The sequence below is a fragment of the Synchiropus splendidus genome, chromosome 2 (assembly GCF_027744825.2).
Source record: "Synchiropus splendidus isolate RoL2022-P1 chromosome 2, RoL_Sspl_1.0, whole genome shotgun sequence".
Lineage (NCBI taxonomy): Eukaryota > Metazoa > Chordata > Actinopteri > Syngnathiformes > Callionymidae > Synchiropus > Synchiropus splendidus.
In genome coordinates this window covers 18795045-18821566 of record NC_071335.1, presented here as the reverse complement: position 1 = coordinate 18821566, position 26522 = coordinate 18795045, and the positions used below count along the sequence as shown (strand labels likewise).

The 26522-nt window shown below is 43.7% G+C and overlaps 1 protein-coding gene across 2 annotated transcripts in view; it reads left to right on the top strand.

Moving 5' to 3' along the window:
• The window catches only part of LOC128753682 (neuronal acetylcholine receptor subunit alpha-7-like), a 37132-nt gene extending 13543 nt beyond the window's left edge, over positions 1–23589 (top strand). Inside the window, exons 2-10 of one of the 2 annotated variants that reach the window (XM_053855621.1) lie at positions 1458–1597; positions 4921–4965; positions 6401–6510; positions 11786–11865; positions 13305–13472; positions 16122–16316; positions 16674–16760; positions 19050–19159; positions 19892–23589. In XM_053855621.1, coding sequence (XP_053711596.1) covers positions 1458–1597; positions 4921–4965; positions 6401–6510; positions 11786–11865; positions 13305–13472; positions 16122–16316; positions 16674–16760; positions 19050–19159; positions 19892–20473 — 1517 coding nt within the window. In that variant the 3' untranslated portion in view covers positions 20474–23589. Of the gene's footprint in view, positions 1–1457; positions 1608–4920; positions 4966–6400; positions 6511–11785; positions 11866–13304; positions 13473–16121; positions 16317–16673; positions 16761–19049; positions 19160–19891 lie in introns of those variants that run through there. The other variant, XM_053855622.1, reaches the window with a different exon arrangement.
• The last annotated feature ends 2933 nt before the right edge of the window (positions 23590–26522 follow it).

Below are 26522 nucleotides of genomic sequence, written 5' to 3'. Positions count from 1 at the left end.
TTTAATATGATTAAATAAAAAAGTATTTTGAAATCTGCTGCCTCCAGCTGGAAGTGTTAGCTTCCCTGTGTTCGCCCACATCGAGCTCACTGTGCGTGGAAATGGTTCTTAACGTGTCAGTGACTGTTCGCCGTCCATAATCTCCTGCAGTAATTAGACACACACACAGACGGTTGGATGTAGACGACTGTTAGCATCCGTGCCATACTCATGTACGGGGGGAAAGAGTTCATGCTGTAAGCTGGGTGGAAAAGGAAGGTAGCAGTTCATTTGTTTCAGTGTTTCACGTAGGTTGTTCCCACCGGAAGTTCACCTCTTGCACCTTAACCCAGTCACAGCTTTCCGATCCTCCTCAGTGGCATCAATGACCCATTGGTCGTCTTTTTCTTCTACTTGTCCCTGGTATCTCAGCCTTCTCCGTCGAACATGTGCTCAGTCTCTCCGGTCCACCTTCCCAAACCTTCCTGAGTCTGGTCTCCTGAGCTTTCACTCCAAACCTGAGCTGCCCCTCTGATATACAGCTTTCTTGTCCTTTGTAGTCAGCCTGAGCGTCTTCAACTCTGACTCTTCTAACTCTGCTTCTTGTCTTTTTGTGAGAACTAAACCAAATATCATGACAGGCCTGATAAGTTTACCTTTCTCTTTTGCTGCCACTCTGCTTCTCCTGACTTTTATTCGTCCTCTCTCCAGCACACACCTCAGTCTCTCCAACTTCTCCTCTTTTTCACTTAAGTAATCGTTTCCCATATGTTGCCTAGAAACCTGTGGTTGCTTACTGCAACAAGAGGGAATCTAGAAGTAAGAAAATGTTTAGTCCATTTTTCGATATGTTGTGTGTTAAACGTTATGTAATTTCATTGTAATATCTTTTTCCTCAAAAAAAAAGTTTTTCTGAACTTTCTATAACTGACGATTAAAAGGTGCGAACAGGTCAACATGCTCAATAATTGACCAGTCCTAATGTCATCTTTCTCTTCGCACAATCCGATTTAAGGGCAGAAATGGCCGAGGCTACATGACCCACGCTAGCCAAAAAAAATATGGGACCATTTCACAAAGAACACATCAAAGGACACATACCTTTCACATCACATTTAGAGAAATTAAAATTAAAATATTACGTTTTAAAAAGACACAATACAAGTGTTATCAACAATTCATGTACATTTTTATGTATTTATATATATATATATATATATATATATATATATATATATATATATATATATATATATATATATATATACAAAAATATATATATATATTTGTTTGTTTATTTATTGGTTGACAACCAAAATAATAGTTAAAAAAAAACCCAACTCATGCTACTATCTATTTCTTACTTCTCTGCACTGCACTGCAAATAAAAACCACTTCTGTATCTCAATCCAACTCAGTTTTCTGGCTTTTTACAACATTTCATTTTTGTTATCGACCCTCTGTTCTCTGCCCTCCAGGCTGTCATGGCGGTCAGTACCAGAGGAAGCTCTTCCGTGATCTGATGGTGGACTACAATCGGCTGGAGAGACCGGTTCACAATGACTCAGCGCCTATTGTGGTGGAACTGGGCCTCACTCTGCTGCAGATCATCGATGTGGTTTGTTTCAGTGTGTCTGTTATTTTTAACACGGTCGGTCGTGTCAGGAATCAGCTTTGGCTATTTGAAGAGGAAACTAGTGTCAAGCTTTTGTCTGGAAGTGTACGTCCTGACTTACTGACCGTGACTTCAATGTATTCTAATGCATTCATAGCACGCCGCTGCGGCACTGAAGCTAAACTGTTAAACCTGGCGGCTGCCTCCAGGTCAGACAACGCTTTGCTTCACCACACTTTTTTCCCAATTAAGAAACACCGCAGACCACCAGCCAATCGTACCTATTTTGCATTTGTATGTAAATCTGTGGCCACACACAGGACAAGACCACATATGAAGGTGGTCTCAGCGTGTAGAGCGAGATCTCTGCCGCAGACTTGAGCGAACGGGTTTTGGTTGTTGTACACTCAAGACATGTTTTCTGCCCCCAGAACCATCCCGTTGGTCGCTCAATGTCGCATACACGCGCACGCCCCGTCCACTGAAATGTCTTGTGATTGGTGGAGATGTTCAGCCAATGAGAGCAGAGGACTTCAAGCGGCAGCTCAGTGATTGGCTGACTTTGGTGGCAGGCTTGTGCGCACCCGGAGTTGTGCGCGTAGAGCTGACTGAAGTTGAGCGTATGATACTGAGTGAGCGGCAGTGGTGTTGAGCGGCCGCGTATGCGACGCTGAGCGAGCAGACCGAGGTTGACCGTGCGCGTATGTGACGTTGATCGAACAACCGGATGGTTGTGAGCACAGAAAACATGTCCTGAGTGTACAACAACCAAAACATGTTCACTCAAGTCGGTGGCAGAGATCTAGCTCCATATCAGGGCAGCTTGTTTCAGCCGACACCTGGTGGGATAACCAATGGTTGGAACAAAAACATACACCCACTGTGCCTTTTTTTTTTTTTCAACAAATGTAGGCCTCTATACTGCAAAATTTCAGCAGGTGTTCGGTCAGTATACAGTAAGTGACAGTGGTGACGTTAGCCTCGTGGCTAGCATGAAAGCTTTGGTGACATTGATGGGGAAGTTTTTCAATTGAGTGACTATAAATGCATAGATTTTGTACAGAACTCGGGTCATTATTATTAAATATTTTTTTAATTACAATACATTTTACATATTTGATGGGTGGTGTTGCTTGTTCTGTTTTTTTTTTTTCAATGAAAAAAAAGCGTCCCACTTATGACTTGTTTATTCACACTTCATACTTAAGGTATTGTTCAGAGTGTTCCAGGGTAAAATGTAGTTAGTATTAGCAATATTCAAAGGTGGTGACTACCGGCTAATATACTGCAAATACACACATGTATACGCAGTTTATTCAGAGTCATAAATGTTCCTTAATCTAAAGTATGACCCTTAAAAAAAGTAATGCAAACTTTGGACCAAGCAAGGTTTTTTAGTGTGCAGATGAGTTCCATATACTCTTTGTTTTCTTGTTTCCTTCATTGTGTTGGAAGAAAATATCTCATTATTTTTGGTGGGAAGTGGCAGATCACACCCCACGTGAACACATCCATCCGTTTTCTGGCCACTTTTTTCAAATGTGTCTGGTATGCAGTTGAAAAAACAAGTATATTTGTGTTTGTTGAAGCATTCATCCTCAAGTAAGTTGAGAAATAAAGCTGACACACGTCTGACAAGTGTCACACCACTTCCATCAGATTGGAGGGTGGAAACTGTTTCTGTTCCATTATACATGCAGTTGAGCCTTGGCATGTCAGTACGATTCCACCACAGGGAGACATTGTAGAGAAGTATTTCAGCTCCACTGTGTTCCCTCAAAACAATATTTGTATTGGTGTTTGTGAACAACAGTTGAGTCAAAACAGGGCTAACTGGGAGGTGGTTAATAATGCAGTGTTGGTGCTTAGTGATCTCTCCATCTGCTGCTGGGTGACACCGACCAGGGAACTAGGGCAGGGTGGTGCCCACCGACCGTGATGAACCCGTCTGTTGCCGTGGACTCTATATGTAGACGTGCTTACTGCCTGCAGGTGAATGTGGTATCATGTTGTACTCATGGTGCTGGTTTAATAAGAGCCCTGCGTGAATGTGACTTTTGGAATGTAGGGCACTGAACCACAGACTGCAGGTGATTTTCAGGCTCAAATGGAGAGCAGGAACACTGTGTAACTCGCTCATGTAACCCAGTAGAAACAGAGTAAGAAAGTCCATCGAAAAAAGTTAAAACAAAAAAAAGGACTTTTAGTAGAGTGCTAAATGTTACCCACAGATGATTTTGTTTTGTTAAAATCGTACTGTATTCAGAGTGTCTCTGAACTGTTAAATATGCATGAAGTTGGTGCAAAAGGTGCAACCACCGTCTGCCTCAATGCTTCATAGGACAAGTATTTTCCCATCATAAGTCCAGTTAAATATGAATTTGAATCATTGTACAATATTACTTACACATCTGTGGACACCATGAAAATATTGCTATTGTTATAATTATTATTTTTATTCATCTGATAATGTGACAGCCCTGTTGTCACACATTTTTATCATGTAGCATCCTGGTTAGGAGGTAAGTGTCTCCTTTTGGTACCAGTTATTTCATCCATAGAAGCCTGGAGATGTGCACTGGCAGGTGGCTCGCTTCACATGATGCCACCTCAAGGGGCATCTCTTTTACGAATCACTACTTTCGCCCCCATGTTTTCCTTCCTTCTCGATCGACTTCTTCTGACTCAGTCAGTGAGGTCCTTGCTGTTGCATCCATTTCCAAAAGTGTTTATGTTATCTCTTGGTCTAGTGCCTATACATGAGACTTTGCGTATCCTGTCCCCAGCAGTTCATTGGACTTTTATTCAAGTCCAGTAAGGAGCTTTCCTGAAGCACAAGTGTCTGTCAATCCCCTCTGTAAAACCAATCTGAGCAGATTTATGTGGCGATTACTGTGCTGCAGTGCGGGGAGCTGCCCTTTACAGTTGGAAGAAAATCCCACTTTAAAACAAACAGAAACAAAGCCAACAACTTGACACTACACTTGAACAACAGATGCTCTAGTTTTGTTGGGGACTGGCTGCTTCTCTTCAAGAGCAGAGAACAGAGGTTACTGGAGCGGAGTGTGGAGGCGGGCAGAGAATCAATATCCCCAAACTTTTATTTTCCTGATGCAAAAAAAAGATGTTTTCAAAAACGTGTGTCTGACTCTTACCTCACCTGGTCTAACAAGTGTATACTGTCCAGGGACGACCTCTGACCTTGCTACAGATCAGTCTATTAATATCACCGTATGTAGCAGTTCAGCCTCTTCTGCTTGTTCACTTGAAGAAGAAAGAGTTCGTTGCTGATGACTGTTTCTCCTTCTGTTCTCGCTTCCCTTCAGGATGAAAAGAACCAAGTGTTGATCACCAACGCTTGGCTGCAGCTGGTAAGGTTTCCCTCTGTGTGTGTGTGTGTGTGTGCACTGATGCTAATGTGATGCTATGTTGCAATGACTTCTCTTCCGAAAGACTGGTCTCAATCTATTTAATTTCTCATGTGACCTGTGAGATGAACTGCGACACATTTTCTGACAGATAATGAGATCGTATGATTCCCTGAATTGAGCTACTGAAATATGTTTATGCTGTAAAAAAAATAAATTAAAAAAAGTCCTTATTATCACATGCTTCAATACAATATTTATATGTAATCTCTTAATGCCGATTACATTTATTTGGATTTAGACTACATTTATGGCAGTAGAATATGCAAATACTATGTTCTCTGACCCAAGTATCTCGATTCGTATCGTGGGGAGGTTCTTGCCAATACTCAGCTGAAGGAGAAGTGGACAAAAAAAAATCATATTTACATCCCAAAAACAAAGGTCGACTGTTTTTAGGCCATTATTCACTTATCGGTCCACAACACAAGTGGCCTACAAGATATCGGTACCTGCCGATATTTGTTGAATTGTGCCTTCTTTAGCCTTCCTGGTGCACGTGTAGATTTTTGTTTAGGCATCTTGTCACCTCCACGTTACGGGATCACTCAGATACAAAAAAAGTAATCGTAAAATAAAGCGTGCGATGATGGAGCAGGGTTTATGTTCTCTTCATCGCTGGAATCTGTCTGAAATTGGTAAAGAATTTCTAGCCCAGGCCCACTCCGCCCACACGTAGGGGGTGCTCCCAACCCCCACGCATGACTTTAAATAATATGATCGCTGATCTGATACAAGTCAGACCATTGCATCTCAAGTGTAACTCAGGCTCACAGTTATGTAATTGTTTTGTAATTAAAAAAAATAATCTTGGGCCGGAAATTCACCACGAGATTCTCTCCTTTGTTTTGGCGTTCACACGTACCAGCGCTCCCTACTGGCCATGTGTTGGATCAATTCAAAAGGTTTGCTGAATTGAAACTGAAGAAACTGTAGAGTTACAATGCATTGCTGAATTGATTTCTTGTCGCCACACTAACACATTCTCACTCCTAAGGCGTAACGTACCTGCAATTGTCAGGTGGACTTTTGTGTCCCAGGATGACGCAGACTCCACCTTCCATGATGCACTGTAACAAATGTTTCCCCTCTACTGAAATCACAAGATCCTGTAGGCGGAACTTAACTGGACGGTCCGCATGCAAATGAATAAATAACCGAGTGGTTGGCAGCATGTGAGCTGTTTTGCTGTCAGAGCACTGATTCGCATGTAAATGTGGCAAAGAAAAGATGTCAATAGCAAATGCAATGACAGTAGACAAATAAGAAAGTTGCTTCATCGCCACAAGCATCAGATTAGAACTAGCATTTGGTGCTAACTTGCTGTCTAAACAGTCGGTTGTCTTCTGATCTGACCTCCCTTTTCTCTTCCTCCTAGTACTGGACTGACATCTATCTGTCATGGAACCCTGAAAACTACCCTGGAGTGCAGAATCTGCGCTTCCCGTCCAACCAGGTGTGGGTCCCAGATATTCTCCTCTACAACAGGTAAACTCTTCTTCTATCTTGAATGGATTTGTGGAAATGTCTCCACTGTAATTCTGTAAATGTATTCCGGTATGAAGGGAAGTTGTCTTGCACACGTCTGAACACTCCTGTGCGGTTGTGAGGGTAACACAAATATGTATGAGAGACGTGGAAAACTGGCATTTCCAGGTATTAGATTTGCATAATGTATTCCACACTTAATTTGAGGGGAATCAGAACGGCCTCCTGGGAGTCACAGGGCTTTTGTCTCAGCCCTTTGTTTGCGACCTTCTGTGCACATGTATCTGTGCGCGTGTGAGAAGCAGGAGCACCTGCGGGACGAGGGAGTTTCAATTCTGAGGTAGGTAGTACGGACATGCCTGTGTAGCTGGTCATTTAGTCATAATTTAGGCCAATGTAAATGCGCGCATTTATTGATTTTATTATTGCCGTTCCTTCGTTGCGTCGCTCTTTAAAAACAATGGCTGCCCTCAGATTCTGCTCACTCCTGTCCAATGAATCGGTGGAGGTTACGCCCTTATAGCAGTAGCGGTCTTTTACGTACCGACCCAGACCGCTTGGCGAAAATGCGACATTAAGCACCTGAAATGTCTTGATACAGAAAAATGTATTTTCACAATAAATTGCTCTTAAAACGTCAAAATGAATGACCTCAGACCTTTTTTTATACCTCTGTTTTTACCGCTTATACCTTCACTTTGTTGCATTCTGCGGAGGCACAGTGGCATCCCATTTAACATGCTGTAGCTTGAATACAAACAAAACATTGAAACGTTTCCTGCTTGGATTTCAACCCCGGCTGCAACCTCTGCTTGTGACTGAACCCATTTTTCGGGTGGAAATAGAGGCTTTCTCTCTTGGAGCTCTGGAATAGCTGTCGACAACAGATACCTGGAGTGGTTTGTAATGCTACATCCGCTAGGAGCAAGTGTCACCGAATCAGCTGAAGAGACACAGGAAATATGTTTCTGTTTCAACGTGTTCTGTTCATTACAAGCAGATATTATCTATCTTGTATTGTCTGGCAACCTGAGTAGCTTTATTGTACTTGTTATAAAAAAGCAAATGCCATAGAACTGTGTTCCATCTTTTACAGTCTAAGGGCATTTTTAGTCATTTTGGGGGCCCAGGCCCAGTCATGCCGCCCGTCCTCCCCCGCCTGGTTCTACCTGGCAACTTATTTGAGCCGGGTAGAGACAGTTGTTCACAACATTAAGAGAGACACAGAGCTGATAGCTCCATGGTGCGATCTTGTCTCTTCCAAATGCAGAAAAAAAATCTCATGTTTTTTCTCATTCGTTTTGCTACACTGCTCTTCCATCTTCTACACCAGTGGTCCCCAGCCTTTTTATCCCCGCGGACAGGTCAACGCTTGACAATCTGAACCTGTCCCGGGGGGTATGAAGTATGAAGGCCTCTGAATGTTTGTGTGCCGGCTATGACTCACAAACGCTCCTCCTCTCGACCAGTGCCCTAACGCTCTCTGACTCTGGTCGCTATGGCTACGTTTAAACATGCCTTCAAAATAGCATACAGTCACACAACTGAATACAAAGAGCATGACAAGTTTAAGTTTGTTTCTCTGCAACGACACGGTCCCATCTGGGAGAGATGGTAGACGGGATAAATCCATATTTCAAGTATGACTCCTGGTATGTAAGAACTTTCTTCTTCTTGTAGGTCATGGGCTCTTCTCCTGTCCCTTCTCCCCGTCACAAAGAGACTCATTTTGCGAGCTTGTGGGCTACATTTAGGCTCTCAAGTGACACAGGCTTAACCAAGAGAATCCGGTCATTTTTCAAAATAAAACGCTTTTCAAGATGAAAGATAGTTCAGACTTAGATAAGGGGTTGGGGACCACTGTTCTACACAGCACATTCTATTGTGTCTAAATGACACGAGTTTGAATTTACTTGATCCATACCTGAACAGACGTTAATGTGACTCCTTTCAGAACGGCATTTGTCTCTTGTTGTAGTTATTCTTTTTCTTATGAGTTATAAATTTACTTGGAAAAGAGTCACGTTGACACCTCTTTGGTGAAGAACCATATAGACTCGGACAAGCTTTATTTCGACATTAGAACATGTACCGTGTACCACTAATATGCACTAGATGTTCTTCAAGGTTCAGTTTTAGGGCCAAACCCTTTGGACATTGCAGAAGTCAGGTGAGATGTCTCAGTTATAGTGATGAAATTCAGCTCTAACAAGTTATGATCTTACACACATTCCAAAAAGCGTCAAAATAATAATAATAATTATAAATTTTTGGAAACATTATTGAAAAATGTTTACCCCAGACCTCACATTATCCATTCAGTTTGCGAGTCAGAACCAAGTGCACAAATCTAGTGGGCAACTAATCGGACCCGGGAGGAAAATTCAAATGAGTCATGCATAAGACTGAAGTGAATGAACAGTTCTGGGCCTGGTAAATACAACAGCAAACCTTTGCCTTTGTGCTTGAAAAAAATGATAATAAGAAAAATAAGAAAACGAATTGTGCATGCGGACTGGAGCGTTGATTCAGACTGAAAGCGGTGAACAAAAAAGCCTGCAACACGTCTCTCAAGACGAGTTGCTTTAGGCTGAGCATTACCAGCAGTTGGCTGCACGGTGAACTAAAACCATCCCCGTCATTTAGCCCGCTGCAAAACAGCTGTGGCATGTTTGAAAAACAACAGCTGAAAAAAAAAACGACATGAGGAACGTTCGAATGACGGAAGTCAGGGCTCATTCCTTCACATATTCGTTGGAAGGCTTTGAAGCTCCGTAGCACAGGTGGAGGAGGAGGCAGGGAATTTTGCGAAGGTTTGCTGTGTAAGCGTTGAACCGATGTAAATGTGACGTGACAGCCCTCAAGAACATTGCAAGTTGGGAAGTTTTAAGTGAAAAAACAAGACTGCTGACTTAGCTCAGAATTTGCTGTGTCTGTCTGGAACCTCTGGAAAATGTTAGCTCCATCACTTCAGGTGCTTGTGCAGGAAGGCATGCTCCGATTTCCAACTGCTTCAGCACTTCAAAGGAAACAAAGAGGAACTCGATGTTTTCTTTTTGTGGAGTGATGGTGGCCGGGCGTAACTTTATCTTTCACTATAAAAGTAGCATCCCACCTGCTTGACTTACGTCCACCCGTACTTGCGACCAAGGCCAACACATGCTTTTTTTTATTTTTATTTTTTTTTATTCAAAGTCTGGCACCGCAGCACGTAGCAGCCCGACAACTCGTACGACAGTTACAGCAGCACAGTATCCCAGCATCTCTCTCTCACACAGCCATCGATCACTACAGTCGAACCTATAACCCTCGCGTCGGCTATTTTGAATGACATTCGACTTACACCTGACTTACGACCAGTTGGTCGGAACCGATCCCGGTCGTGAGTCGGACACAAGCTAGCCAGACAGGTAGGAGAAAGTCAGTGATACATGCACCAGTTTGAAGAGAGGGACACTTACTGCACTCAGCTTTCCTCAGTGTCTCAAGGCGACATCAAAAGCCATTGACTTTTGAATTAAAAATGTTTGGATGGGACTTTAAATTGTGTTATGTTGATGATATGATGAAGATGCCTACGTCATACATCAGATCTCTGACATGAATATTTGGCTCAGGTTTGTGAGTTTGGGCTGCGTTGAGAGCCTATGCACTGTGTATTTAAAGCTCTGTTTTGTTCGTCTGCTACTAATCCTTGGAAGCAGTGTCAGCGCAAATGATTTTTTTAACACTCATTCACACGCATTCGACAAAATTGCTTCTTCAGTTATTGCAGCTCAAACCGCCTTTTTATTGCATCAATAACTGAAGAATTACAGGAAAGGAAAACCCATCTTTTTATAGTGCTGTTGAATGCGAAGGGTTGAACGAGGTTGCTGTGTCTGTCCCTCATGCTCTTCTTATACCCTTCAACCCTCACTCGGGTAATAATAGGTTGGGACGTCGCCGCACAACAAAGACGGTAGATTGAGCTCCTCCTACCAGGTACCAGAGGATTCATCTGGTAAAGCATGGCCTGGTGTGTTTCTGTGTTTGTGGTAGAAATAAGTGTGTCATAAGGAGGGACAAGAAAAGAGTTTTAGCTATCTAACCCAGTTTTAAGCAGCTTACTGGGGGGATTATCATTCTCTCATGATAAAGACAATATTCCCCACATGAGCCGACGCTGGATCCTCGACTGCTGCAGCTTCTGTGGAAGTGAAAGGCAGAGAAAAGGGTTGAAAATGAAAATTACAAATGTGCCAATGCACCAGCAGACAGGCTACTTCATCACTCTACAATTGTTGTGCCAAAAGTAGTTTCGTAAAACATGCTTCAAAATGATTCTTTGAATCTTTTTTTTGCATATTTCAACCCATTCAGGGTAGAACAACAAACAAAACCAAAGCCTTCTCTCCATCACTCCCATATAGCTAAACATCAAGTTTTGTGTCACTTCACTTCATAATGTGTCCCACTGTACAAAAACCGTCAGTCCTTTCTTTTCCCCTTGAAAGCATCTAACAGCACATTAGGAAGGCTGGTGTTGCTCGGGAGGAGAAGGTCTGTGCTCTAAATAGTTTCAATTGGCTGCAGCTGACAGTTCACAGAGCAGCATGTATTTATCTGTATTTATCATCTTTCAGGATATTTTTACACATCGCAGAAAATGTCTAGCATTTGTCATCGCCATGTAAGCACTTCATTTTTTTGGCCTACACACACATGTATGTGTATTTGTTGTTAAAAAACATGTCAGTTGCGTTCAGAAAACTCTGTAGTTGAGGCGGTGACTGGCGGAGGGGTCGGCGTTGTGTGCCATTGGGTGTGCAACTTTGTTGTGTTTGTAACGTCATAGTTCTGTCAGTTTTAACTGGAATTTTGGGTGGGAGGTGGTGGGTTGTCGTCATGGTCACGGTGGGTAGCAGTTTTTGTCGAGGCGGAGTGCAGCGAGAAACCCTGCCATATGTTATATCCTCTAAAACCCCATCAATATTATATTTAATGGTATAATATCTAAACATGTAATGATCGCAGCATAGAGATTGCAGCACCACACTCACATGGAAGCTGTTTTATTTTGTTGATGTGACTGAATGTCGGATTTTATGGCCATGTTGTCTGCTATTTTGCTGGTACTGGATGGGAAACTCTCAGCAAAGCACTGAGCTAAAAAGACAGCCACAGACTATCACATAAACTCTTTGGTTCAGTGAGACTTGTGCGTGGAGGTGGTGTAGCGATAACACAGATGATGTGGTCAGGCGTGCTCCTAATGTTCCTTCACTCTCTGCAGCGCTGACGAGAGGTTTGATGCCACCTTTCACACGAACGTGCTGGTCAATGCCACCGGATCCTGTCAGTACATCCCCCCAGGTGAGCGATCGCAGGCAGTTGGATGGCAGTGTTTAACCGCTCTGCTCACCCCTCATCTACTGTGGTACACTGCTTTGTGACATCCACCATTTTGAAATGGTGTTGTAGGCTGTGTCCCATGTCTCACCCTGACACTGGCACTTGGTTTTGAGCGCCCTCCACTATGAAGTGCCCTCCGACGACCAAGATTGAAGTCCACTTCATGACGTCACGCGTAAAGACAACGTGTCATTGGCTGCTGTGCTGTGTTTTGTTTCCTGCATATCCAGTGTTGGAGACGTTTTGGAAATGCTACCTCTTGCATCGGCACTGAAAATCTAACTTGGTTTGGTGAACCAACATAGAAGAAATGGGCGGCGCCGAAGCCGGCTTGGTCGGCATGTTGCGGTGATCTGTTGTATGGCGATGTTAGCGTTAGCCTGGATGCTAGCCGACTGTTAAATACAAACATAGTGTTGTATTGCTCATGTTGTCGGACTCGCTAGACCATTTGGGTGGCTAACATGTGATACGAGAGGACGTAAACAAAGAGGAAGAAGAGTAGTCCTCCTAACTAAAATGTCCCTGTTGTCCTATCCAACATTGTCTTTAAATAAAGTACTGTGGTATCCTGGAAATCTATCCACACTTCATAGTCAGCTGCGGAGCTCCCTCGGTTTGAAGGGATCATTTCAAGTGGTGAACCTCAGTCTTAGGAGTATTGGGACACACTACATGTACACGTGAACACGCAAAACCGAGTGTTAGGGTCAAAAACAAGTCTCCTGTTGTAGGGTGAGAAATTGGACACAGCCTTATACCATTGGTCTTACAGCTGTCTTCCGTTATCCCCTTTGACTTTCGGCATTTCCCGTCAGGGGTAGCTACCGCAAGTCGGCCTCAGTCACCTCAACCTATCTTGTGCTTCGTCCTTGGTCATTTCCATCCTCCTCATGTTGTCCCTCATCGCATCCATCAACATCAGAGGTTGTCCTCCTCTTCTTCCTTTGCCCAGTAAATCAGTTTGTTGAATTCCCAATGTCTGAACCGTATGACCTTCTCAACTTCGTCTTCAAGCTTTTCTACGTACCCAAACTTCAAACTAAACTCTGTAATGGGTTACACAAATGAAGCACAGGAACTCATTTATACCACAGGTGGCGGTAAGCTATGACTGTAGGCACAGTGGCCATGGGGGAAAAGGGCTGTGACCACCACCATCATCCATGGGATAGAACTAAACTTGCATGGGACAGTGCCTACCACCTGAGTCACTGCCGTCCAACAGGTGGAGCTTAGTCAAACGTGTACATTTCTAAATCATTTCCTGAGTGTGGGTCACAGCATGGCACATTTGTTGGACCAGTATCCAGCCATTATGAAGGAGTGAACCCCCGAATGAAGACGAAATGAAGTGTAATAACTTGTAATGCCTTTAAAGATAAGCCACTTTTGTCCAGGAATCTTGAAGAGTACCTGCTATATCGACGTGCGGTGGTTCCCGTTCGACGTGCAGAAGTGCGACTTGAAGTTCGGCTCTTGGACTCACAACGGCTGGTTGCTGGACCTCCAAATGATGGACGTGGACATCTCCACTTATATACCCAACGGGGAATGGGACCTTGTGGGTGAGAAGGAAAACTTCTCCTGGTGAAGTTGAACAGAAAAACATCCTTCTAATGCAGTCAAGTGTTGCAAATGTGAGCGCTGTAAAACAACAAAAAAACAATCATGATGTTCATGCAAGAGCGTGCAACAAGTGATTCATCTTTGAAGTTAATTTCAAGCAGTTTCTTTTTCAATTATATTTCTTCTTTCAAGTACAATATCTATTTTTCTTTCGATGAATAATTACACATCTTGTTACAGGCTTCTGTGTTGGTCAGATGTTAGCAGTTAGCAAACATTCACACAAAGTAAAGAGGACGCAGCTGGCTGATGGATTGATGGTGTGTGTGTGTGTGTGCGTGTGTGTGTGTGTGTGCACGGGGAAGTGACAGCTGGCCCAGAGATGGTTGAGTTAATTCTGGCAGCAAGCTGGCCAGAAACACACACTGTCCTGGTGCCTTAGATCATAGCCACGCCAGCTTCTCCACACACACACACGGACACACACACGTTTCATCAGCTGAGCAATCCATCACATTTATTGATGGCTGACCAAGGCTTGTGCCCCGCAGTGTTCAGTTAAAACGAAATTAAATCCACTGCGCTTCATTCATTTAAAATGAATTTCTTCAAGAACACCGCCAGACATATACAATCTTCGGCATCGGGCTTGAAACAACTTGCGTCTGGGTCAGTATCAATCATACTTTATCCGTGGAATGTACATTACGATCTCACTCAAAGTGCTTAAGGATTCAGTCGTAGAAACACATGAGGGAGATGCGCTCAGAAGCACAACACATATGACAAGAGTAGGTTACAGTGTCGTGGGTACGGAATGGAGGATGCATGGGGAGGACATTTAGCATGGGGGGCATCAGACAAGACAGTACGGCACCAAGACAGTCAAACCAGAAAAACAGACCTTCATGTGGGCTCTGTATTGGTTTGTCGTGGTGAAAAAAGAGCTGAGCAAAAAGCTTAAGTCCCTTTTGTAGCCAGGCTACATTCCCACTCTCAACTGTGGCCACGAATTCTGAGCGGTGTCGGCGATACGAGTGGATGAAATGAGCTTTCTCCACAGGCTGAGCTCAGGAGCTCAGTCATTCAGGAGAAACTCATGAGTTCTTAACCATAGGACGCGCTTGAAAAGAAAAAACGAAAAAGGAAAATGATGGCGCCCCCAACTGTAAAAACTGTTCACCTGTTGGAGCAGTTTTTAAAATGAATTTTATGGTGATACTTTCATTTACACTTTACTTATCTTCTTTAACGTTCATTTATGAAACAGAAAATATATGATGATATTTAGATGCTGTTTTATTATATTTATTTTATACACAATTGTTTTTACAACAGTTTTTTTTAACAGTTTGCATTAAGTTTATTTTTTTCATGACTTGCATCTGGTTCTGCTGCTGGTTGGACTTTTCATTGGCAAATATCTTTGCGCTGATCGCCCAGTTTCATGTCATTTCACAAGGTTTTAAACAAAATGAGGTTTGTTCCTCAAGAGCAGATTTAAATAAAAAGAGAAAAAATATTCTAAAATGCATGTTTGATGCTAATGGGATGTTATATTGAACCTCTTATAAAATGAAGAAAATAAATAAAATAAAAATTCAAGTGTGTAAAAAGCAAGTCAAAAGAAAATTCTCTAAATTCTCGAACTATACAAAGAGTGCAAGTGCAACTTGGATCTGAATCCACCATGTGCTCAACCAAGTGCCCACCACGTGACATCAGTCATAGCCTGCGGCCAGTCTTGGCGACACTGAAGCTTATGTTGTTCGATTAAAGTAAGTACACGCAAACATAGCACCATCTGATGGGGATTGTGATTTTCCTGCCAATATGAGACTTGAGAAATGTTGCCCCACTAAAGGCATGATCGTATTCCTCAATATGGTGCGGAAGAGATGATAAGTTTCTTTAGGTGTGAATCTGATGCACTTTTGACAAGTTATGATACGCCTTGTAAACATCTGAAGTCAGGTCAAATTCTCCAGTTCCACCACTGGCAATAACACCTTTTCTCATGAGTAAATATTGACACACATTAGCTCCTTCCTCACTGCACCTTCATATTGTTTGTCACCCAATATTTTAGCGAAGATACTGGCCAACTTTGAAGTACAGTGGCAGGCAGACAAGAGAAACAGCCTTCACAAACTGTGGCCCTTTTCTTTTCAGTAGCTGACGGTGTTGGGGAACATTTGTGATAATTTTCTCAGCCCTTTCCAACAGAAGTGGAGTTTTCAAAGACACACAAAAACACTGCGACTGAACTGCAAGTCATACAAATTCCTTCAAAATAATACTGTGGAGCAACTCAAATAGCTTTCAGGCTTGATACTTACTGAGTAAAATATTGGTCTCAGAGTGTGGTTTTATGAATTATTTTTACAGTATCCGTCCAGTCCAAATGTTTTATTTTGCTGACAGTGCATATGTTGCGGGATAAAGCTCTGCTTAAGAGAAAGGTCAGGAGCTCCAAAGAATCCAAAGGTTTTCTCCTCAGTGACCTTCTCTTGGGTGGTGGTTAAACAAGGGGTAGAAGGTTGCTGAGCTTGATCTCCAACAATGTAAAGTCCGCAGTTTATAACAACAGTCCAGGAGCAGAGAAAGAGAAACGCGTCCTTGACACTAATCCGTCACGTCTCCTGCAGGTGTGCCCGCCAAGCGCAATGAGCTGTACTACGACTGCTGCAAAGAGCCGTACCCTGACGTGACGTACACGGTCACCATGCGCCGCCGGACGCTCTACTACGGCACAAACCTGCTCATCCCCTGCGTGCTCATCTCTGGACTAGCGCTTCTGGTCTTCTTGCTTCCTGCTGACTCAGGGGAAAAGATTTCACTGGGTACAGACACACGCTAACACACAAGGACAGTGACTCATGAGTCCAGTCATGCACCAGGACACATATGTGTCTCTCTCCACAGCAGAGTTTATCCCTGCAGTACAATCATTGTTTACTAATATTGACATTATGGCTCCAAAATAATCGTCCTCTCGGCTAAGATGACGTGTTTGCACCAGTTAACCAACCCACAACTACACGTGACGCGAGGCTAGTCATCTGTGCGCCATGACAAGTGTGTGACTTGAGACTCAGGGAGGAAGCAGATACTGAGAGAAAGAAACAAAGCCATCAGAAGTGGCAGTTTAAGACAGGTGTTGTGTCAAAACACTGACGTGTGTCTCGGCTGTCGTGCAGGCATCACGGTGCTGCTGTCTCTCACCGTCTTCATGCTGCTGGTGGCAGAGATCATGCCCGCCACCTCAGACTCCGTCCCTTTGATCGGTAAGACGCGAGTGCTTTTGATCATTGCTTCACTTTGAAAATTACATCCAACGTTCTTCATGTCATTACAGTCTCAAAACAATAGGCCGGTTTTGAACATGGAATTTCATTTTTGCATGAAATTTAAATCATCATAAAATCAGTAAATCATAAAGGAAGGGGAAAAAAATGAGATCAAGCATAATTTCAATGCAAAAATAATAGTCAAAAGAATTCACGTTGACTTTATTCCCTTCTTAAATATATAAATGCTCATACACAACATTTTTTTTATTTACAATTTTCACATTTTTAAATACATATTTAAAGTTATTTGCTGATGCCACTATGATCTTGATCACCATTTGGTTATTTTATACCTTTGTCAAATCATCTACATTTTCTCCTTGCATTCGAATGTTTTCTCTGAAACCGGTCTGCATCTTTTCATTTTTATTTTTTTTCCCATCAATATTGTTTTTCTTTCATTTCTGAACCTGAGCCCAGCACACTTGCAATATGACACACTTTTCAGAGCTGCTCATAGTTTCATTCCATTTGAAAATAAATAAATAAATGGCACTTCCCTTTTAAAATCTTCAACAAAATTTGGTGTTCATTCATGGTGAAGATTGGACATGTTATGTACAGTATTTAAGATCCCAGCTGATCCGCTTCCCTGCTAAAATCCTCTTCCAGTCTTAAAGCACCACACAACACAGGAGAATCTGCCGCACCAGTGGTCAGAGCTGTCAGTCTGGGAATTGACAGCCTTGAGCTGAATGAGAAAATCGATCACACAAATCAGACGTGACATAAGAAAAATAAACTAAGTGGGAGGTTGAGGAGAAGCTGGAAGAGGTGCAGGCTGGAGAGAAGAGGGAAGCAAAGGGAAGATGAAGATTGTAGGAATATACATCTTGTATTGTATCTTCCACGTGTTTGTTTATTCGTGAGAATGACTCCCAAAAACCAAAAGAATTTATTCTTATTCTAGCTCTGGGTGCACAACTACGCCTGACTTAGCCTTAGCTCCAGTGGTGTAGAGTGACCAAGACGATCTCTGGCCCTGACCCTTTTATGACACACTTCACTTCATCTTGGGGTGGAGTCTCCACTCATTGGTCCTGGTCTCTTGGGGTCCCCGTTGCCATGGCGCCACATTCCTGATCTGGTGTCGACACCTCTTGGGTTGAAATGATGTTGATGAATCCTCTTGTTGTTGCCCATTTTCTGGCTTTTTTTGGGTGGAACGCTGTAACCAGATAATCCGGTCCTCTCCTCTGGTTGGCTTGCTTCTGCTGGTGGACTGGCTCTTCCCATCTCTGCCTGGCTCCATAACTCCTCCTCCTGACCCATCACTGTCCCAGAGGTTCCTTATCTTCCACATTCCTTCACTTGGGGGAAGGTAGATGTTTGCCCTCACAAACTCCGGTTCTGGGTTTGATCTCTCCTGGGTTCCTCAGTGGTCCTGGTGCCAGGTGGTTCCTGCCTTTCATAACTCACTCTTCCATCCAGGCATCTTTCCCCACTATCCTTATCAAACACACACCTCTCATACTGGATCAAAGTGAGGTGACCTTATCCATTATCTCTGCGTCTGTTGGATTCAATCTTTCATCAGACAAAGCATTATAAAGCAGTTTATTCAACAGCAGATAACTTGACAAATATGATCCTAAGTAAACTGTCATGATTCCCACAATATGTAGGAAGTAAAGGTAGAGATGGAGATGGAGATGGAGAAGCTTGCCGACTGAACTTCAGGTGACCCAATGGTTGGGACGTGGCCCATATCGCCTGCCTCACATTTACACTTCATCTAATATTTGAGATTCGAAGTTTCGAATCCTGTTAACTGTCACATCGATCTCCGCTAAATTCCACTTCTCATTCAAGACCTCACGAGAGGCAACTGTCAAAACATCCCCCGGTCGATCCTGCCGCACATCTTTAGTGGGTTGTCAATCACATTCTCAAGTGGAGGGAGGCTCGCTTGCCATCAGTTGGCAGCTCACTGAACGCCATTGGGAAGCTGCATGTTATTGGCAGGCGTGACATAGACACAGCTAGCAGACAGATGAGAAGCTAAAACAGCCTGCCCTGGAATAACCATCACCCCTGGATAACCGAGAGCGGTGTTGTGGCTTTGTGGAAAACGCACAGTCAAGATACCATGTGAATGAGTGATATGACGGGACTTTACAGCGATTCAAGCCTGAATTCCAAAAGCACTTAAACTGGCAACAGCCAAATGCCAATGAATATCAATGAAACATGTTCATATAAAACAAATTTCTTTGTCCTCAGCTCAGTATTTTGCCAGCACCATGATGATCGTGGGTTTGTCTGTGGTGGTGACCGTTCTGGTACTGCAGTTCCACCATCATGATCCACATGGAGGGAAGATGCCGAAGTGGGTAGGTGACTTTTTCTAAGTTAGAAATGAAGTGCAGTGAAGGACTAACTCCTGACTACTTGCATGGGACCAGAAAATATTGAATGAATAAGAGCAGTGAATTCATCGTCCACCAAGGTCATGGAGCAGGTGGCTGGAGTAGGGAGGGAAATCCTTCCTTTCCCAGATACCGTCTTCAGCTTTTAAGGGATACCAAGGCTTTCTCAGGCACAGATCAGGCCCCCTCCCAGTTGGTCACGTCCGAAGTAAGCCTCTGGAGAAGTTACCAGGAGGAGCCCTTAAAAAGGTGCCCAACTCACCCTAACTTTCTTTTGTCGATGGGGAGGAGCCGCGGTTCAGTATCAGTCTCAAACTGTGGAGACGGAACTAAACTACCCAAAGCTTGTGACCACAGATGAGAGCGTGAACAAGGAGCCTTTGCCTTTGAGCTGAGCTCTTTCTTCACCCTGATGTCGTGATAGAGTACGCTGCCCGGAGCCATCAGGCCATCCCATGCATCATCTTTCCCTCACACGTGAAATAGACCCTGACGTTCGATACTTTGTCTCTGGGTGCAAAAGCAGTGAAGCAGTGTCCATCATTGTTGGTGTTTGAGTGACTTGGCCTAAGAATAATGTCACCACTATCTGTATCTGCCCTGACATCTTATGACAAAAGTTTCTTAAAGGTCTGTGTCTCCAAGAATTCCATTTTGTCATTGCCCATCAAATGGAATATGGCTCTGGTTTTCCAGGTCCGAGTCTTCCTCCTCAACTGGTGCGCTTGGTTTCTCCGGATGAAAAAACCTGGAGAAGACAGAAAGACAGCTGTGGCTCCCTGTGGCGTTCAGACCTTCAAATACTCTCAGCAACAGACTCACCACTCCAGCACCAGCAGCATTCCTATGAGCACCATTCCAAGCCAGACTTCCCCCCAGTCTACCACGACCAACGGGAACATGAAGCTGTACTTTGGGTATCATTCCATGGGAACAGACAAGGCTGCTTTTCCACCCAGCACAGACTCGGGAGTGGTGATGTGTAGCGACCCGAATGGCTCGACGACTGTGCACGACATCCACTCGGAGCAGACTCGGACTTTGCTCCTGGAGCAGGTTCCTGAGATCACCCGGATCCTGGAGGAAGTGCAGTACATTGCCAGCCGGTTTCGGGAGCAGGATGAGTGCGAGTCCATCTGCAGTGAGTGGAAGTTTGCGGCGGCAGTAGTGGATCGGTTATGCCTGGTGGCCTTCTCGCTCTTCTCCATCATCTGCACTGTCACCATCCTCATGTCGGCACCCAACTTCATCGAGGCTGTTTCCAAGGACTTCACATGAGTCGGTATGGTGACTGGACTTGGACAGTGCCACATAAGCCTCCCTGACAACACTACCTGAACACCCACATGTACTGTACTTGTGTTTTGTTTATTGTGGCAGCTACATCCAGTGGTCAACAATGTAAAAATTCCAAGATACTTTTCTTCTTCATCTCTGCCTCACTTATCTCCAGCACTCTCAAGATCTGTTTCTTTTACTGAGGCTCATCTCTGTACAGTCACGTGTTTTCAAAGAACTGTTGCACCAAATGTAAATAGAGCAAATCTTTTCAATGTAAAAATACTGTATATTGTGCTGTGTTCGTAGAAGTAACAAAAGCCCCCTCTGAGTCAGGGCCAAACTGAGGAAACCAAACACTTGCAGGCCACCATTAGTCCTTACCGCCGCTGGTTCCAGTAGTCGTCGAGGAGTAGAAAGGCATCTCAACCTTCAAGATGGTGCTCAACTCACATTATGTTGGTCCAGGTTTTTATGTTGTAGCAGAACATGGAAGAAACACATGTTGAAACAGAGACTTGAGTGACTAGATGCTTGTTTCTGAATGACTAGCAATGATTTCAGATCAAAAAGTATGCTGTCATGACAAGCACATGTGTGAGGAACTTGTGGAGTTAGCTTGACAGTGCAGCGACGAATGGCAGAGCAGAAGCTGCAGTCAACCAGTTTCTACCGTTTATGGACAGTCTAACCCAGAGTGTCACAGCATACTCCACATCAGACCCTGAGTACAGAATTACGTGACGTGAACATGAAGGAATCCTTGTAAAGCTGGTTTTGCCTCCCAGTCATCATTTTGAAAGCATCAGTGCCCATGAAATCCTCATTTGAAGCAGAAAGAAATATGATCAAGGGCTGCTGTAACCTGTGTTTTACTGACTCAAGGGCACAGCTTCTGCCAACCCAGGAGACCCAACTCTGGACATGTAAGGGATTGCATCACGTAGACTTCTGCCCCGAGTACTGTGGAATGACTCACTAACACATATGACAGTGTCGTAAAAAGGTTCACTAATCCTCCTATTATTGCTACATTGGGTCCTATTCTGGGCTGTTAAGAGTAGTGATGGGCAGATGAAGCTTCATGAAGCAGTATTCTCATTTTTGAAGCCCACTCAATGGTTCTCTGCTCCACTGTCTTCGGACAACCATTGAACTGAAACCTTGTATGATTTTTAAAGCAAGGGCACCAACTTCTGTGCTCCAAAAATGCTTCAGGAAGTTTCAGCCGCTCACATTTCCTTCATGATGCATTGCTTATCATATCCTGTCTGCTGGGGAGAAGGTGTTGGACAGACGGGGTTTGGCGGGGATTTACACGCTTTACTGTATTTACTGGTGTTCCTCGTGCTCAGGGAACATAGGTTGTTTAGCAAATAAAGTCCACGTATACTGCCATGTCACTTTAAAGACTCCTTTGTCTCAAACATATTATACATCGCGATATACAGTGTTGCTGCTGCTGTAGCAAAGGATTCATCATAAAAGTGTTGAACCACAGCTCACAAAATCACGGCCCTCATTTTCAAAGCTCAGCAGGTCTGAAAACTGAGACTTAAAATCGATGTGCAACGAAGAGTATGCCATCTAGTGGGCTCTGAAAATGAGGACACTGTTTCGCAAAGCTTCGAAGAGATGAAAAAAGATGCATGAACTGTGGCAGTCTTCGTATTGTTCCCTTGTCCGGTAAAACTAAGTGACCGTACAGAAAAAAAAGGATGGAGTTATTATTAAAAGCAGCGATGTCACTCCAGGGGAATTTTCTTTTAATCTTCCGTGCTGATAGCATTTGTGATTCTACCCTGTAATGCTCGGCGAAAGGCAAACACTGGTTAATCTTTCGCAAACAACGTGCAGCAGGATTAAAGAGTGACCTTATGAAATGGATTTGTGTGCGTCTTTGTCTCTCCTCACCGACAGGACGCGGCACCCAAACCTAAGTGTTGGGTTTCTCTCAGTCTTTTCACTTGGCCTTTTCTAGAGGGTGAACTCACAGGGAGCAGCAGGCAGTGAATAGTGGACTCAAATACAAAGTGTAAATTGTAGTTCTTTTTCTTTCGGCTTCTCCCTTCAGGGGTGGCCACAGCAGATCATCTTCCTCCATCTCACCCTGTCCTCTGCTTCCTCTTCTCTCAAACCTACAAACCTCATGTCCTCCTTCACCACCTCCATCAATCTCCTCTTTGGCCTTCCTCTCCACCTTCTGCCTGGCAGTTCCAACCTCAACATCTTCCTACCAATGTACTGGCTCTCTCTCCTCTGTACATGTCCAAACCATCTCCACCGAGCCTCTCTGACTTGGTCTCCTAAACACCTGAGCACATGTGCTGTCCCTCTGATCCTATCCATCCTGCTCACTCCCAGAGAGAACCTCAGCATCTTCATCTCTGCTACCTCCAGCTCTGCCTCCTGTCTTTTCCTCAGTGCCACTGTTTTCAAACCAGACAACATTGATGGCCTCACCACCCTTTTGGACACCTTCCCTTTCATCCTTTTGTCACGCATCACACCTGACACTTTTCTCCAATGATTCCATCCTGTCTGTCTTCGTAACCTCTTTGTCACACTCTCCATAGTCTAAAGAAAACATCGGGTACAGATTTGTTCTTCATTGTGAAACTCAGGTAGTTATTAGACCTCACTTCAACCTCAATGCCAGGTTGCATACTGACTGCTGGGAGACTGGAACCAGCAACTTGTTTTTTCAGGTTTTTTTTTTTTTTGTTCTGCTGGTACTTGATAATGCCATGGTGGTAAGAAAAAAAAACCTCACTAGTTTTCACTTTCCTACCAAGTGATTTCCTGCATTAAAGGGTAAAAATGATGCACCAAACCAAGTGTTTCATGTCTTATGTAACCAGGACTTGTCATCTTTGCTTGTGCGGAGGCGAGTCGTCATTGGAACATGTCCACTGAGCTCTTCCTAGACAAGGATTGAAAGACTGTAAATGATGTCATGAGGCGTCATGTTGATGTCTAATGTGCTTCATCAACTTCCAACCGTGTCTGTCTTTTTGTCCAGGACTTGTACATACAGGCTCACTGTTGGTGAATATGCAGAGAAATGAAAGGCTGTTCCGCGAAAGAGCTTGAATTAAAATGCACCTGGAAGTGTCGAGGTGAAAAACGCTGTGTGAGTGGCTCTTTATTATTTGCACCAGACTGACAATGTCACGGTGGCAAGTCGTCACACTGGTTGCCGATAAAGCCAGATTGACGTTGGCTGTTTGGGAAACAGGAAACGACAATTACAGAAACAAAAGACATAAACCGTGGAGTGGATTTGAAATCATGAGATTAGTATCAGTGATCTGTTGTTACCTGAAGTTTGTCAAATATCAGCTTCATATGTTTAGGTACGAGAGGGATTGGACTGATAAAAGATTGTCCTCATGATCTCTGGCTTAAAGCAGGGGTTCTTAACCTTTCTGATCATCACTGGTCACACAGGCCTTGAAAGTCAAAAGAATCCACCCTTCGATTAATGGCAACTGGTTTGGCCTTAAAAAAAAGATCACAGTTATGGACTGAAAATATGGTGGAACTTCACAAACAGTCCCTGAAGTGTGGCGTGGCTGCCCACCACCAGCTTTGTCACCACTGTTTTGAAACAGGTTCTGAAAATGCTTCAGCTGCAGGATGGAACACTCTTCACCGAGCTTCTTTCCACTTCCCATTTCAAACGGTGCTTAAAAACTGGACGGCACTTTTCCCTTCATGTTTAAGAGTAGGTGAAACGTTTACTCAAACGTTTTATTCTCTGTGTTTGGTTTTTTAAATTGACATACTATCTAAGTATTGAGGAGTGACAACACACAAGCTTCAACGTTCCGTAAAAAAGTCTCAGCATTGAGTTAAAAATGTCAGATCGGATTCTATTTCATTCCATAATTCTTGTAGAAAGACGCTGCGCAGCTGCGCTAACATGCTCACGATGTTCAAACAAATCTCAGTTTTAGTTCATTCTACCAGGCAGCGACACACTGCAACTGCCTCTCGGTAATTTGTACTAAATGAGGTGTGATAGCATCTGGACGAGGTCCTGCGATCCTGCATGAATGATGCTTGCAACGTCTCTCACTTGGTCGAGGTCACATCTCTGTGGACTGTAACGTGAAAACAACACAGCTGCTACCCCATTTCATGAAGCGGGACACTTTGCATTGACCCCTGAATCGATGTTGATCACATGCCTTTGATGTTGCTGTGGTATCGTGGAGAGGTCACATATGGTGGTGTAACATAGGTTAGATCTTCACCGCAAATTCTGCCATGACTTTTCACAAGCATTTATTTTGGTCGATGAAAGCGGCCAGACACTACAAGTAGTGAGGGGCGGATGAGGCTTCATGAAACAGTGACCTTGTTTTCAGAGCTCAGTAGCTGGTGCTCTTCTCTTAAAGATGAAGAGAAGCTGTTGTTTAAGTCCAAAGATCAAAGGGCAGAGAGTGTCACCTTGTAAGCTCTGAAAATGAGGACACTGTTTCATGAAACCTCATGACGCCATCATGAGCCACAGGGTCGTGACTAGCAGCTTTCTCAAAGTTTCACTGCTCAAGTTTTACTTGTAACCTTCAGTGACACCAGTTTAATTACTGCCTTTAAACTGGCGATGTGCTGGTGAAGCTTCCTGAATTTACTGCTCTTAAATCTTGAGATGAAAACATTTCAATGAAACCTCACATCATCACTTTAAAACCGAGAACACCACCTCCTGAACTTTGAAAGTGAGGACAGTGTTTCATGAAGCCTCACCAGCCCAACACTAACTACTAACTTCTACTAGGAAGAACTCTGAATTAAAACAACTGCTAGTAAATTATCGAACCAGAATGGGTTGTTACCTACCACTTTGGCTCCAACTGCAATTTTATGTTGTTTCCAAGAGGAGATACGCAACAATATATAAGGTCACTCCGCAAAGCATTGTGGAACTGTCGGTCAACTGCTAAGTTTGTTTCGTCTGTGTGGATGAATGGACCTACTGGCCCAGATATTCAGTCTGCTAACTCTAGACAAGGAAACAGGGTCAGAGTCAAAGTTTAATCGCGTTTAAAAATCTCATTCCACTGCTGATCCGTTATGAGCCGGTGTTGTTCGACAGTTGAAGAGTCACGCTCCGACGGAAGAATGACCCCTGGAGTCTAGACTAATCTGCAAACACATCTGACTCAGCAAACAACCACGAGCCCCTGTCGGGCACCTCACAGATTAATAAACCTTCTGAGGAATTGTCAAATATTCATGTCAGCTCTCTGTTTTAATCTGCCCTTGATGCCTCAGACTTCATCGCCCCCGTCTGGATCTCCATTTTTCGTCAGAATTTAAGTGTTAGCACACATTTTAGCACTTGAAGTCATCGCCTCTTAAACTCAGTGTCGTCATGGTGACACTGGACGATGATAATTCACACCAGCCAGTGCAAGGGTTATTGACAAATCACTGCTCTGTGATAAACACAGTGACCTGCATTGTGTGTAATGACTTCGGACTAGGCTGAACTTCATGAGACCATGAGTTCGCAACAGCATCTTTTATATCTTCCAAACAAACAAGAATAAACCTGTTCATGTCATGGGCTTGTCAAATGACATACTGCCATATAACCAGGATTTCAAAACATAAAGAGAAGCACAGACTGACACTGCCATCACCACAGACGACGCCGATCTGATCCGAAGTCACCACACCAAGAAACTACTCGGGTCTACAGGACAGCAACTGCCAAGTCATTTACAGCACATGTGGCGTGAAGAGGGCATTAGCAGCGCAGCATTATCTCACTTCTGTGTCGTGGCTGCTGCTTGAAAGCTGAAGGAGATTGGAGAAGCGATGAAGCCCGGAGGGGAAGCAGAGTGTAATTTCCAGCTAATGTGAATACTTTGAACTCATTCGGTATCTGAAAAAGTTCCAGTCATCAGGGTAAAACATGTTTTTGGGGCTCAGCCGCAGAATGTTGATACGATTTCAGAATGAACAAAGAAAAAGCTCTCCACTGAGACATGGCAAAACTTTTTTTAGTAATATATTTTGCATAAAAAAACATAGA